The 14,542-nt window shown below is 31.7% G+C and overlaps 1 protein-coding gene across 1 annotated transcript in view; it reads left to right on the forward strand.

The window, feature by feature from the left end:
* Window positions 1-14,226, forward strand: part of LOC143234985 (synaptogenesis protein syg-2-like) — a 95,275-nt gene extending 81,049 nt beyond the window's left edge. Inside the window, exons 11-14 of the mRNA XM_076472679.1 lie at window positions 2,338-2,429; window positions 11,071-11,201; window positions 11,833-11,908; window positions 13,570-14,226. Of these exons, the coding sequence (XP_076328794.1) occupies window positions 2,338-2,429; window positions 11,071-11,201; window positions 11,833-11,862 (253 nt within the window). The 3' untranslated portion in view covers window positions 11,863-11,908; window positions 13,570-14,226. The remainder of the gene's footprint in view (window positions 1-2,337; window positions 2,430-11,070; window positions 11,202-11,832; window positions 11,909-13,569) is intronic.
* The last annotated feature ends 316 nt before the right edge of the window (window positions 14,227-14,542 follow it).

A 14,542-nucleotide genomic window follows, 5' to 3' on the forward strand; every position in this document is an offset into this window, starting at 1 on the left:
TCTACCTCCCCAGCATAGCAAACGTCTACCTTTATCCTTTGGTAGATGAGAAGAGATAGTTCCATTGACACTAACGGTCTTTACTAGCTGAAGTTCATAGTTGAGGTTCTAGTGGTTTGTGAGAGTAGGGCAGGTATTTGCTAATTTCAGCAGAGCTCTGGAGACTAAACTCGAGGAAAAGGCTGAAGGTGCCGCGCGAGGAAGTTTTCTGTGCTGTCTAGGAAAACATGTTAACCTTGTTTGCATGATTTCCTGTTATTATGCTGAGAAGTACTGGAGCGAGTGACATCTAACTGGTCTTAATTTGTTTTGGTTTGAACATGTTCCTTATCTTGTGATAAACATGTGTATGATGATTTTAGTATCAAATAAATGCATGCATCAAAATCATATACAACAAACATGCTTTGTCTACTTAAAAAAAAACTTTAAAAGATTATAGAGATATATACTTCCCTCTACATATTTAATGCATAAAAAATAGTTACCCTGTCTGTACCTTATCTTCTTCTGTGTGAAATTAGAGGTCACTTTGTGTGACCCCGAAACCTCTTTTCTGTAGTGATTGAAATTTATTTTAAGGTTACCACGTAGTGAACTGGTTTTGGGGACATTTATGATGGGTCAAAATAAAAGAATGTGACGGTTTAATGATAGCCCCATATTAAACATAACGGGGAACTGCGAAGCATTACGTTCGATATGGCGTGTCTTTATATAAATAGGCCTGGCATGGCCTAGCGCGTTAAGGCGTGCGCTTCGTAATCTGAGGGTCGCGGGTTCGCGCCCGAGTCGCGCCAAAACATGCTCGCCCTCCCAGCCGTGGGGGCGTTATAATGTGACGGTCAATCCCACTTTTCGTTGGTAAAAGAGTAGCCCAAGAGTTGGCGGTGGGTGGTGATGACTAGCTGCCTTCCCTCTAGTCTTACACTGCTAAATTAGGGACGGCTAGCACAGATAGCCCTCGAGTTGCTTTGTGCGAAATTCCAAAAAAAAACAAACAAACTTCATATAAAACTTTTAGTTACAAGTTCAAATGTGTTTGTTTGTTTTTTTCTATTTAAATGTAATTAATTTGGAACGTTGATCTCAAAGTGTTATTCTTAATTTCTTGTTGATTTGCTGAAGATGCTTTAATATCTAGCTAACATTGTACCTGAAATTTTCGTTAAGCAAAATTACCCCGATGTTATATTACAAATGTTTATGAATTTATAAAAAAACAAGCATAACGAACACAGGTGTAAACGAACTGTAACTGCTCACTTATGTTAAGTTGGTGGTATACTCGTATTTATACATGTGTAACAAGGTTAAATTACAACTACAGATGCATTATAATAGTAACTAACTTCGAATTACACAATTAGAATTGTAAATGACTCTAAGTCAACACCGAATTTAATGTCTCTTCGATATTTACCAAATACTTACCATGAATAAAATCTGAAGTATACAATCAAACGTGCATTAATACTTTCCAACTTCCTGATTTGATTTTGCACTCAAGTTAAAAATATGGTAATAATAACCTACTTATAGCATGTTTGCACATTACTTTGGGACCTGCTGCGTTCCAAAAACAAATAGCACATTAAATATAATGTTATAGCGACATTATTTTACGTGTAATGCTACAATATGACATTCATTCTATGTATTTCAACTAAAAAAATACTTCTTAAACCTGCTTGAAATCCAGTAGTGCTATTTTGAATGACTTTGCACAGCACTCGCTGTGAAATGCCTGTCTTTGAATACACGTAATGGAATTTACATTGTCTATGTGGGCTTATACTTGAGTGATTGTAATATAATATAAGCTTAAGAATGCTTCTTTTTGATAAAACCTTAAAACTGCCTTTATGCGTTCTTATGACTGATTGATTCTCTTGAACAAATAATATAAAATATTTATTTCAAATATAGCCACAACATAGAATCGCGACCAACTAAATGATCATTTTGTTACACACTTGTACTTAGTACTTAAGAGAACATCAATGTTTTAAAATAATATATATATATATATATACCGTACTTAACTATGATAAGGTTGGTGAAAGTTTTGTTGCTGTTCAACGAAACAGATTTCAAGAAATTTCAATGATAATTATTGAAGATTTTGATTTTTTCTTTCCTTGGAAATAATTTTAAGCATGTGATAAATTTGAAATTATTTATGTATGATGCATCTGATTTTTATAAATGTATTTTGTATCTAAAATTCACCAAATAATTTATAACTGTATGTCTTACATATTTACAACATGTTGTAAATGCGAAACAAATGACTTTATACAAAAATGATAAAAAATATTTCTTTTAATCTTCCAGAAGTTCTTCTAATTATGATTGGAAAGACACTATGGCTACCGAAGACAATTCAAAAGATTCACTTGAAGAAATATGTCCCGATATAATACCAGGTATATCAATTTAGCTGGCGTTTCTACTACCGATTATTGGTTTAAACCTTTAACTAATAGGCTTAATTATATTTCCCTAAAAAAATTGTTTTAATGGCATCTAATTTGATATTTATTCATACCAACACAGAATAAACAATATTTACACTTGGACTTCTAAACTGGGGTTAAATGTGCTTCATAAAAATGAAGTTGTTGGTCAAATGCTGCTGTTACAACCATTTCCTCCATTGTCCATGGTACCCACTGATGACTACAATTGCACACTTTTGTATGACACAGCAATTTCTAGTCTAAGAAGCTTATGTGCAGAAAGAACATCGAGTTCAAACTTAGATCACACATCTTGAAACCTTTTCACAGACACACTATTAAATATGAAAATCTTCTGTGTCTTTATCATCAAAACAGCTGTTTGTTTCGCAGCTAGCGGCAAAGTTGCGAACATTTGGCTTATACGTTTTTTTCAACCTCTTGTTAACAATACGAATAAATATGTCCAGCTTCATCATAGTGCTGTTATTGATCGAAAGATATTATTTCTTGACAAAAGCTTTTATTTTTACAGAAGAGTCGCTTGAGACATTGTATTTGAGGATGAAGATGTCTTCAGAGTTCTGTTGTGAAACATTTTCTAATTCCATGGTAAACAGTATGGGTGCATTTTTTAATGTTGTCTACATTGTTTCATAATTTCATAAACACATTCTTACTCAGGATTATTCATATCCTAAAACAATAACCATTTGTAGCAGCGTTACACTGGCGAATAGTCGAGAATTCTCCATGAATCAAATACTTATTTACTAAACACCTCTCCCTTGGCACCATGGCTCTCTGCTGCAGCCACATACCACTACATTACCATATATAACTCAACCATATAAAGAGGAAATATATTTTGTATTAACGCAATAATTTCCGCTATTCGTTCTTTTTCTCAGGTATACATTTGCGTTTATTTACAACGTTATAGTTGCTTATTGTACTGTGTTTCTCAGCAGAATTCACAACAATATCAACACAATTACGTGAACTTTCTAGAAGTAATGTGAACAAAGCGTGTCACAACATAATTCACCCGGTAGTGGGTGTGATTATATTTCAAAACTTGAGGTTTTCATGTGTGGATTTTATTACTGTTATTTCGTATAGTATTATGATATATATAAATGATTGTAAGCAACATCCTGCGAAACAGAATGCGAGATTTTCCATTTCGAAATGTATTAGTATTTTCTTCGATCCCACTACTATTATTTTTGTTGCTATAACAATTGTGTAAATGAAGGTAAATAATCAAACATATAATTAACAGAGTGCACTACTCTTAGGAAAACTCTTAAAAATAAATTAGATGAAATAAAATATTAATTAGTGTTTAATAAATGAAATATTGTATAAATATAATACTGGATATTGTCATGGCTCTTACCATAATGAGTCAGAGGAAAATTGCATTTTTCTTTGATCAAGACAGAGCACTCAAGGCTACTTTAGTATTAGGAGAAAGTATTCACAACTTACGGCAAGATGCAAGGATAACAACTTAGACCTTAGAGTCTTTTTGTTTTACTTATCCGATAGTGTTCCACTGCTGGATGTAACATACTTATGACCAACGAAACAACAAAAACGATACAAAAAAATCCACATGAGATATCTACAAACGATATATTATGAACTCTTGTTTGTACTTTCATCTTTCAGAGAAAATATTGCGTTGACTTGGATATGAGAATGGATTCTTTATCATAGTGGAGCTTTACCTTATTAGCTTCCATTCCGTACAAAGACAACATTTTATCGCGGTGAATGATATAAACACGCTTGCCTGGTGGCATGCAGAGCTCGAGTTTCCATTTCTTTTGACTCTCCGGATGTTTCTCTTATCACTAAAGCTGTAATCTGTTTCCACCATGTATTCTCTGTGTGATTTTAGAAAAATGCATCACGAGCAAGACAATAATACATAGACGTGACAGTATTGAAAATGTATATTTTATAAAATGTGAAGACACACTTAAATTTGTTACGTGTTAGATACTTGCTTGGATATGTTTCAACAGGCGAATTTCCCTACAGGTTTTCGCTTTCTGATTAGCCTTGTAAACAAGGTTCTTGTTTCGTTTTCTGCAACTAATTCCATGAGAATAACCTTGTTTAGAGTTCCAAAAGAAGTTCTTAATTAAGGGCAATGGGTTGTTGTTGTTGGTTTACTTGGAATAGAAAATGTTTAACCTTGCACATTACTTCAAGTATACAAATGGTAGCTGTTCGATAAATGGCACTTTGTTTTTTCTTGACTTAGCGCAACGTTGCACAATGAGCTATGGGCATTCTGTCGACCATGATAAATCAAAGCCGAGATTTTAGCATTAATCGTCCGTATTTTTTTTTGCTGCTAGAACCAATAATTATGTCTTTCTTTTGAAAACTATAGTTCTGTTTCCTCATGTTCTTTTACTACCGCGAAAAAGAAATTCATTTCACAATATCCTTAACATGACCTTTCTAGAAAGGGTTAATTTTTAAGAGTCAGTTACAATTTCAAATCACAACACTTCAAGTGAATTACAATAAGAGGGCTAGGACTAATAACTTGTGTAGTAAAACATCATGAGAATTGTCAGGGAGAGAAATAACACGAATTATTTTTGTTTCCTAATTTTTTCATGTTTGAGGTTTTCAGTACATAACTAGCAGGCTTTATTGGACTAGAAGCTTAACTTTTTCTTAGATAAAGTAAGTGTCATTTTTGGACTTGTTATTTGTCGTTTTCTATTTCAAAATTTACTTTGTAATTAATATTAGTTCGTCTAGGATATGAATTATGTTTGGTGAGGAGAAAAAAATTGTCTGGAAGTATTTGGTTTGGAGTGTTTCGAATTTCGCGCAAAGCAACACGAGAGCTATCTGTGCTAGCTGTCTCTAAATCAACAGTGTAAGACTATAAGAAAGGTAGCTAGTCATCCCCACCCACCGCCAACGCTTAAGCTACTCTTTTGCCAACGAATAGTGGGATTGTCCGTCACAATATAACGCTCCCACGGCTGAAATGGCGAGCATATTTGGTGTGACAGAGATTGGAACCCGCGAATCTCGAATTATGAGTCGAGTGCCTCAACCACGTGACTATATCGGGCTGTCTGGGAGTAACTAATTGAAATTACCAGAATTTCTTTGGCTTGAAAAGATGGACTACCACAAATTTTAAAAATAATGAGTACTTATAACTATTGTAACTTATGATTTAAAATGGAAAGATAGCTAGAATCACCAATTAATATAATTTGAAAATTATCTGTGAATAAATTCCTTGATATTAATTATATTTTAAAAATCGTGCATTTTCTGATTTTCATAAATAAATACAAAATGATGTTGAATGTTTTCAAATTTTAAAGGAAAGGAAACTGAAATAATTCTTATTTCACCACTGAATGGGAAATATATACCTTCTATCTATACGTTTGTAGTTATGTAATCTATCTTCTACACTATATTGAAAAACGAGAAATCCTGTCAGATTTAATACAAATGTGTCCCTTCCTTACGTTCTCTAGATTTGTTTATGTACAAGATATGAGTTTGCAGATATGAATCACATTTGTATCCAAGTACGTTTTGTGAGTCGATAAGTTTCAACTTTATAGTTTTGCGAGAACTCACAAATTTATGTCATAATGAAATGTGCAGCTACTGTCTAAGGCTTTTTATGCATTTGTATGTGTATTTTCTTATAGCAAAGCCACATCGAGCTGTTTGCTAAGCCCTGATTTTACAAAGGCTTTTTTCCAGCATCAGTTCTAACTTAAGAATCAAAACAAAGATTCTTATACTGAAGTACACTACAAGTAAATCCATCTGTTAATTTGAAAGTATTAAGTCTTAAAGTATATTAATTGTTTTACAGAGATTATTATTGAATCTTAACTTGTGTCTTTTTTTACACAACTAATTTAAGTAAACCACCTTCTTGACAACCTCATTAATTCTTATACGTTCAAAAATTGTGTTGCTCCTTTTACCATGGATACAGGTAGTGTGTCAACAGGTAGATTGAATTTTAAGTGAACTTCTGCCAATATTTTCTCTGCGTTAGAAACGATATTTGGGCGGCATGCTGGAGCATGGTAATGGACTAAATATAAAGCCCCAAATGTCTAGAATTAAGAAAGACGGCAGAATTCCTGGAAAATTGAGTCTACATGCACAGGAGATTTCAAAGAAACTATCACCAGACTGAAAAAAAGAAAGTTTTATTGATATATGTTAGTTGTAATTATAAAGAATAGAGACTGTATGAGATTTATTGTAAAACGAAGACGGTTTGTCACAATTAAAAATACCTTTTTCTAAAAAAAATTTACACTATTTCACATCTTGCACCATATATTGTATGATACTTATTGGAATTAGCTTTTGAGCATCTTCAGGAATGGACATCAGACTTAATAAACAAACACAGGAGTACAGCAACATATAAAAACTCAACAGAGAGAAGGAAATACGTCTAGTGAAACTTACATTATGCTGTTGAAAAATATTATTGTGATGGCTGAATTAAAAAAATATACAAAATTAGAAATAATGACACAATTATGATACTAATGCTTTTATCTCGTCGTATAATAAAAAAAATGTTAGTGGCGTCCTCCAGTGGCACAATGGTAAGTCGTCGAACCTGTAATGCTTCAAACTGGATTTCGATGCCCATCGTGGACAAGGATAACTTATTGTACTTAGCTATAAATAAACAATTGCAGGTAAGTTCCTTCAAAGCTTGTTGTAACAGAGTTATTATTTTACATTTATTTTAATATCTGCGCTTGTTTCAGTTTAATACATGTAACTGATATTGTTAAATGTGTATCGTGCAAATACCGTCTTGTTCTCTCAATTTGTAGATTTCCGAGTATATGAATCAACAATATATGTTTTAGGAAAGCACAAGCGTATCTTCAAATTTTGTTGCCAAGTTAATTTTCGAAAATGTCGCTTAATAAGTATAAACGTTAGCTATCGCAAGGTGAGGGGAAGCAATAAAATACTGTTGGTCAACTACAGTCAGTATATTATAAGCCTCAGAAGCTATAATTATCATTAACACTTATTAATAAAAAAACTTCAGATCTTTGATCGAGATCGTTTATAGATTTCAAATATCATAGACCATTCATTTTCAAAGAATTAACTTCGGACGTTAGTATTTCTATGAAGACATTAGATATCTACCTTCTTCTGCAAGAAGTAAACTTATAAACTGCGTTAGGTTAAACAAGAATACAGCTAGCATTCTAGTCAATTGAAGGGTACCTGTGTATGAACGTAAAATTAATTCGCTCGCCGTGGACCTGGACCGTCCATAAAACATTCAGCTCCAGACCAGATAGGCGACTGAATATTATTTATGAGTTTGTTACATGTGTGTATATAAATAATTATTTGTGATAACCATTATTATAAATTGTATTGTTGTTGTATATCAAAATATGTTTGAGTTAAGAATGAAAATTGTGTATATATCAATCTTATTGGAAAATATCATAAAATTGATACTATTTACAGTTAAATAGCTTCTAAATTAAAATTTCCGGTTATTTGAAATCTTTATATGTAACGTAATAAATCGAAGACTCGCTTCTTCGTTTTTATAATTTCGTGCAAAGCTACACGGGGACTATTCGCGCTAGCCGTCCCTAATTTAGCAGTGTAAGACTAGAGGGAAGGTAGCAAGTCATCACTACCCACTGTTAACTCCTGGACTACTATTTTACCAACGAATAGTGGGAGTGACCGTTATATTATAACGTTCTCACAGATGAAAAGGCGAGCATGTTTGATATGACGGGGATTCGAACCCCGTGATGACTAGTTGCCTTCCCTCTAGTCTTACACTGCTAAATTAGGGACAGCAAGCGCAGATAGTCCTCGAGTAGCTTTGCGCGAAATTCAAAGTCACATTCTTTGTCTCTTGTTAAACACGAAACTTCATCGTGAGCTATTTGTGTTCCCCTCCTTTGGGCATAGATATCCGACTTGCAGCATTGTAATTCCTGTGATTCACAACAAAGCATTCGAGTGACTGCCTCTTTTGACACACTATTTTGAAAATATATCTGTTCCTCAACATGTTCACTATTTTTGCTGACATTCATTTAGTTGTTTAAAGATACACCTATTCGTCATATAATTGTAACGTAGTATAATTTGTTCGTGTTTATATATCAATTTTTTGTTTCTCTATTTTTCTCATTTACTTCTTCTGACATTTTATTTTTGTTAATTTTATGTATTTCTATTTCATCTACCACGGAAGAATTATTTCTAAAATATAAGGTTGCTGTTTTCATCATCATCATCTGCCACTTGATTCCTTAAGGTACATAGGGCCGCAATCACTGCGATTTCTGTAACAGGCTTGTTTTTAAGTGAGTAGGTTGTTAGCCTACTGCACAGCCCCCAACCTGGAGGACAGGCGCTGTTTTAGGGCTCGGAATTTTTCAGTCAGCGAACCTGATGCACAGTAGCGCTATATTACAGTATGTCCCTTCTACCTTACAGTTATGTGTGCGTTAAAGAAGTGACAGTTAATCGTTTAGCATGAATAGTGGTTTGTAAAATGCTACTTCTGTTCAGTAATAGCATAAGTAGTTTTGCCTGAATAAGAAATAAAATGCATGCACTAATTAACAATGTAATGCAAGCTATTATAAACATGCCATTCTAGAAACCTCGACTATTATTGCTTCCACATTTCAAAAGTTGTATGTTTACTGTCGCTCTTGAACGTCAAACTTGATCTTTATTGGTATTTCAAAGACTTTAATGAAATACGCGAGATAAAAATCAAAAAGGAAAGAGACAACAAAAGTGTAGAACCTAATTATAATCGTAACATGCAAAAAAAAGGAAAGTTTTGGTTTGTTTGGTTTGTTTTAAATTTCGCGCAAAGCTACTCGAGGGCTATCAGTACAAGCCATCTCTAATTTAGCAGTGTAAGACTAGAGGGAAGGCAGCTAGTCATCACCACCCACCGCCAACTCTTGGAGTATTCTTTTACCAGCGAATAGTTGGTTTGATCGTAACATCATAACACCCCCACGAGTGAAAGGGCGAGCATGTTTGGTGCGACCTGGTATTGTCGGATTAATTGTTAGGAACAGATACTTATTTTACAGAATCAACCAGATCATAACTAGTCGTGTGATCTATAGAAACAATATTTATTACATTCACACCTTCAAAATAGGATGTCATATTTCAGAGTCAAATTGTTTATTTTCGCTATTGTTAAGAATAAAAATGTTATAAAATAATCTTTATTTGTTTTATGTTTTATGTATACATGTGTGATAATAATAAAAGAGTTAAAATAGTAAAACTCACGGTGGGCACAGCAAGTAGCCCAACATGGTTTTGCTATAAGAGAACACACACAGTGACACGTGCTGTATTCTATTAAGTATCTGTCGAATAGTTCATTCAGTTCAAGTTGAGTTGAAAATCTGCCGCAGTGATTGGACAGCTCTACTAATGCATATCTGATATGTTGATTTAAAAATATTGTACTAATTTATTATATGTATATATAAGCACATATATGAAGATGACGGAGGAAGGTCGAAACGTTGTTTTCTATTTATCAATAAAGGTTTTAATACCCATGCCAGCCGTTCTGAGATACATACATGTGTGTGTATATATACATACTTTAGTGACAATTTATTACAACACCTCTAGCGTCAGCAAATCATTAACCATAATTTTGTTCAAAAATTATATTGCGAGCTCACATTTTACCAAATTAAAATCTAGGGCTCTATTCCCCAACGTGGACAGGGTACAAATAGTCCACTGTATAGGTTTGCGTTTAACAACAAACAAACAGAATTCTTCAATCTAATTAATTTGCCCTTCAGTGAATTGTAGAATCTAATTAATTTGCCCTTTAATGAATTATTCAATCTAATTAATTTGCCCTTTAATGAATTATTCAATCTAATTAATTTGCCCTTTAATGAATTATTCAATCTAATTAATTTGCGCTAGGCTACTCGTTTTAATAACATTGATATAATTTTGTTATGGCTATTTGTGGTATCTGATTAAAAAATCATTAGGTTATTTTTCCAACACCAGATATATTAGATATATAAGAAATATTACTCAAAACAATGAAGATAAATATACAAAGTAACACTAACCAAATACGTTTGTTTGATATTTTAGTAAATAGAAGGCTTAAACATGAAAACATTTTAAAATGTCTTAAATTTATAAAATCTGATAACTGCTCACTTGGTAACTTGGATATATAAAACAGACTCAAATATCATCAATTATTCCATATTGTACGTTTTGACATCTTTTTAATGATGAACGTTAATTATCAATTATTTTTATATAGCTTTAATGTCTTAACCTGAAGTTCTTCAATTTTGTATTACTTAGCGAAGTTAAGAATAAATAATTAATTATCTCTTTTTCATATGTTTTTAAAAATCTATACCTTTTTCACTTTGCGATAAACAACTCTCAAAATTACGAGGTGTATTCGTATAACTTCTATCGATCAAGCAATTCAATTAGTTTTCAAAACATAAATAGCTACTTGAATACTTTTTTTTCATAATAGATGTCAAATATTTGGAAGTTCCCTTTAGAAGCCTGCAAAAGAATCTTAACTCATCTAAAAGTTCAAGGGAGGAAGTGATGAAAGACATTTTTGTATCCACGTCATTAAAGGGAGAGACCAATAAAACTTTCGTAAGACTATATATAAATTCTATTATTAAAATGTGTACTTATGATATGAATAACGTATAAAAGTGTAATAAAAGCTGTGTTTATAAACATATCATTAAAAATATTTTTTACTTTACGGAGTTGTGCAAAATTCTTGTGTAATATCAAAAATTAGTTTGTTTTTTGGTAAAGCCGATTCCACAAAACCTCTTTATTATTTGCAGAAATGAATATCAGGCTTTTGTCATTTACTAACGAGTATCTTTTCACAATTCAATTCCAAATAATTAAATCCTAGCTATGTTTTGTATATCATGTTAAATAAGTTGCAGGCATGTTGGTTTTTAAGAGGAGTGGTATTTATAGCTGAATTAAGAACAACAACCCTTGAAATGCTGTTTGTGAGATTAAAAAAAAAGTTAAAATATTTTCTTTTTATTCGGTAAACTATTCATAAATAATGTTTTTTTTAATATTTCTGATTTTTTTATCCTAGAATAACTCCAATGAGATTATGAGATCATTTTTCTTATTTCTTGATGATCATAATGAGGCTAAAAAATAACCGCATAACTCTTTACCTTAAACTTTAATTGAACATATACATTCAATAGTGAATTGAATAATTTTCTTTTCATTTAATTATCTACAGCAAAACTATGTTCAAGAAACCGTGACTTAGAAGGAAGTAGTTTAGGAGTGTAATATTTGGATCTTAAAATCATCAGGTAAGATGCACACGTGAGTTTTAATCGTACGATTCAAAATTAAATGGATTCCCTTTTTATATATGTGTGCTTTTAATTGCATTGGCTTCGAAATATATTAATACTTCAAAAGTTATGATAGAAACTATTCTAAGCCAATAGTTTACCTCGGCTATAACATTGGAATGTCACTTCACAACCACTTACTAAACCTGTAATACCAATTAGAGTGGAAAATAGAAAAATACCTTATTTTCACGGCAGACTGATTTCCGCACGAATATGAAATAAATTCGATTTAAAGATTCTTGAAGAATAATTGCAGAATAAATTTGAACTTAACTTCTATTTAACTTATGCTAAGAAAATAAACGGACTGTAGTCATAGTGTATAGAGTAAAGCAATCTTTAGTTCAAATGATTAAGCAAAAATATAATATGTAGAGTTATATATCAAGGAACCAATCAACAACTATGTTCCCTCAAGATGTCTTTTCGTCGGTTGGTCACGTCTTCAACCAAGTTGAAACTTATATTCTAACAAAGACCAAAGCTTCTTAAGAAATAGGAAATGTTATTTTTACTAATAAACAACAAATTCATCACATTACTGGCTGTAACCTCTAGACATATTACTCAGTCAGTAAAGTACGTTGCTGTTGATGATGTATCCTACACAATGTGCAAATTTGTAGCAAATTTTCTCGTTGGCACAGTAGATATTTCCTGCTAGGGAACATTCAGAAAGCAAGGTTAACTAATACAAAATGACTCAGCCGTTTTATGAGCCACGTGTTTATGCTTAAATTGTATAGGATCAAATTAAACGAAACATTTGTTTTAATTACTGCATCAACAAAAGAGTGTGAAAAAAATGGCATGCTTGCTTATAACATTTTATTTATGGTAACACCTTCAATCATTAATAAGAACCTGAACCTGAATAATATATATAATACAATTTAACATGAATCTTTTTATACTTACAATTAATTATACAGGACATCAGTTATTAAGAAAAGTTTCTCTCACTAAAAGAAAGTTTCATAATATAATTTAACGAATTAAACAATTTTGGTATTAGGTCTAAATAATAATGAATGATTTTATATGAGTCTAAGCTGTTCTACAGTTCGGTTTTTTACACACTATTGCATAGATATCATAGACGCTAATCATGATTAAAGGTGTTATGTTGTTTCACCCTTTAAATATATTTTACTTATTTAAATAGTCATATATTTCACGTTTAACTAATTGGCATAGTGAAATGGAACTATTGTTTTACCTATTTGTTCTAGAATGTTCATAATAAAAATATATAAAAACAGGACATATGTAGAAAATGGATAACCATTTGACAGTTTAAAGTTAATGAAGCAAAGTTTTGAACTTTATGAAAAATAATTACTTCATTTACTTTTTAGCTATTGTAAATGTCAATGTACTATGCGAAATAGCTTGATCCGTTCCTTTGTATTCATATCCTATAATAGAATTAAGTCTAAGTAAAAAAAAATGTTTTAGGAGGAACTATTGCGCTGCTAAGAACTATATAATAGTTTCGAACTTTTCACTAGTTTTATAAATTTATATTTGTTTCTTATTTTAAACACATTTTCAGTCAACACAGAAAAATAATAAATTGATGATATATATTTTTAAATGTTATCTTGTTACAGATGTGTATCCACAATATAGATTTGAGATATCCAGTACTTTGTGGAAGAATTTTTTTCAAGACTCTTGGAATGTCCTGTTGGTTTTAATCATTTACATTAACTGTAGTCTTTCTTTTACTGTTTACTGGTGTAATTAATTCTATTTACTTAAGTTTGAAAAAAATATATAAAATCTTTTCTCGCTATTACGTGTGCCTTCAAATTGGGTCGTCTGATGACGGAAGCCAATGTACAACATTGATGTCATTAAAGTATTTAATATTCAGTACAACTCAAATATATAACAAGATTCATATTACTCTTTCTGATAAGGGCTATTTAACTTTCAAGAATTTTTGTTTTACCTGTTTGTTTTCAACAGAATGTCATTGTCTATAAGAAAACACCTGACATCATGCTTTTAATGTTTAATAAATATTGAATAGATTTTTAAAAATTATTCTTGAAAATACGGACCTTAATAGATTTGGGAGAATCTACTATGACGCACAGAAAATAACTTGAAGATGACCTAGGAAGGTCGAAACGTTGTTCTTTCCTTATCAGTAAAAGTGTTAATATCCATACCAGCCGTTCTGAGATACATAACTGTATTGGTTGAGAAAGGCCTTCAGGCAAGTTATTCCACACCAATACGATTATCTGTATCATACTATTCAGTGAAAATATGTTTATTTACAGATGTATACTGTTTAAATTGAAGTATTCAAAACCTTATGCATATATGTAGTTTAATAAACGTGTTGAAATAATGGATATTGTGTCTTATTTATTATATTGTAATATTATTTTTAATATTAAGATTTCCATTTTCTTGAAAGATGAAACTATTATATAATATTTGATTGTAGCTTTATGGCTAGAAGTTTCTCAATTTGATCATCTCACACAAAAGACACTTTAAAATTAAACAATAAATGAAATAAAAATTGATAAATTTGTGTTACTGTAGAAATTACCGATTCTGAAACCA

The sequence above is a fragment of the Tachypleus tridentatus genome, chromosome 12, assembly GCF_004210375.1.
Source record: "Tachypleus tridentatus isolate NWPU-2018 chromosome 12, ASM421037v1, whole genome shotgun sequence".
Classification (NCBI taxonomy): Eukaryota; Metazoa; Arthropoda; class Merostomata; order Xiphosura; family Limulidae; genus Tachypleus; species Tachypleus tridentatus.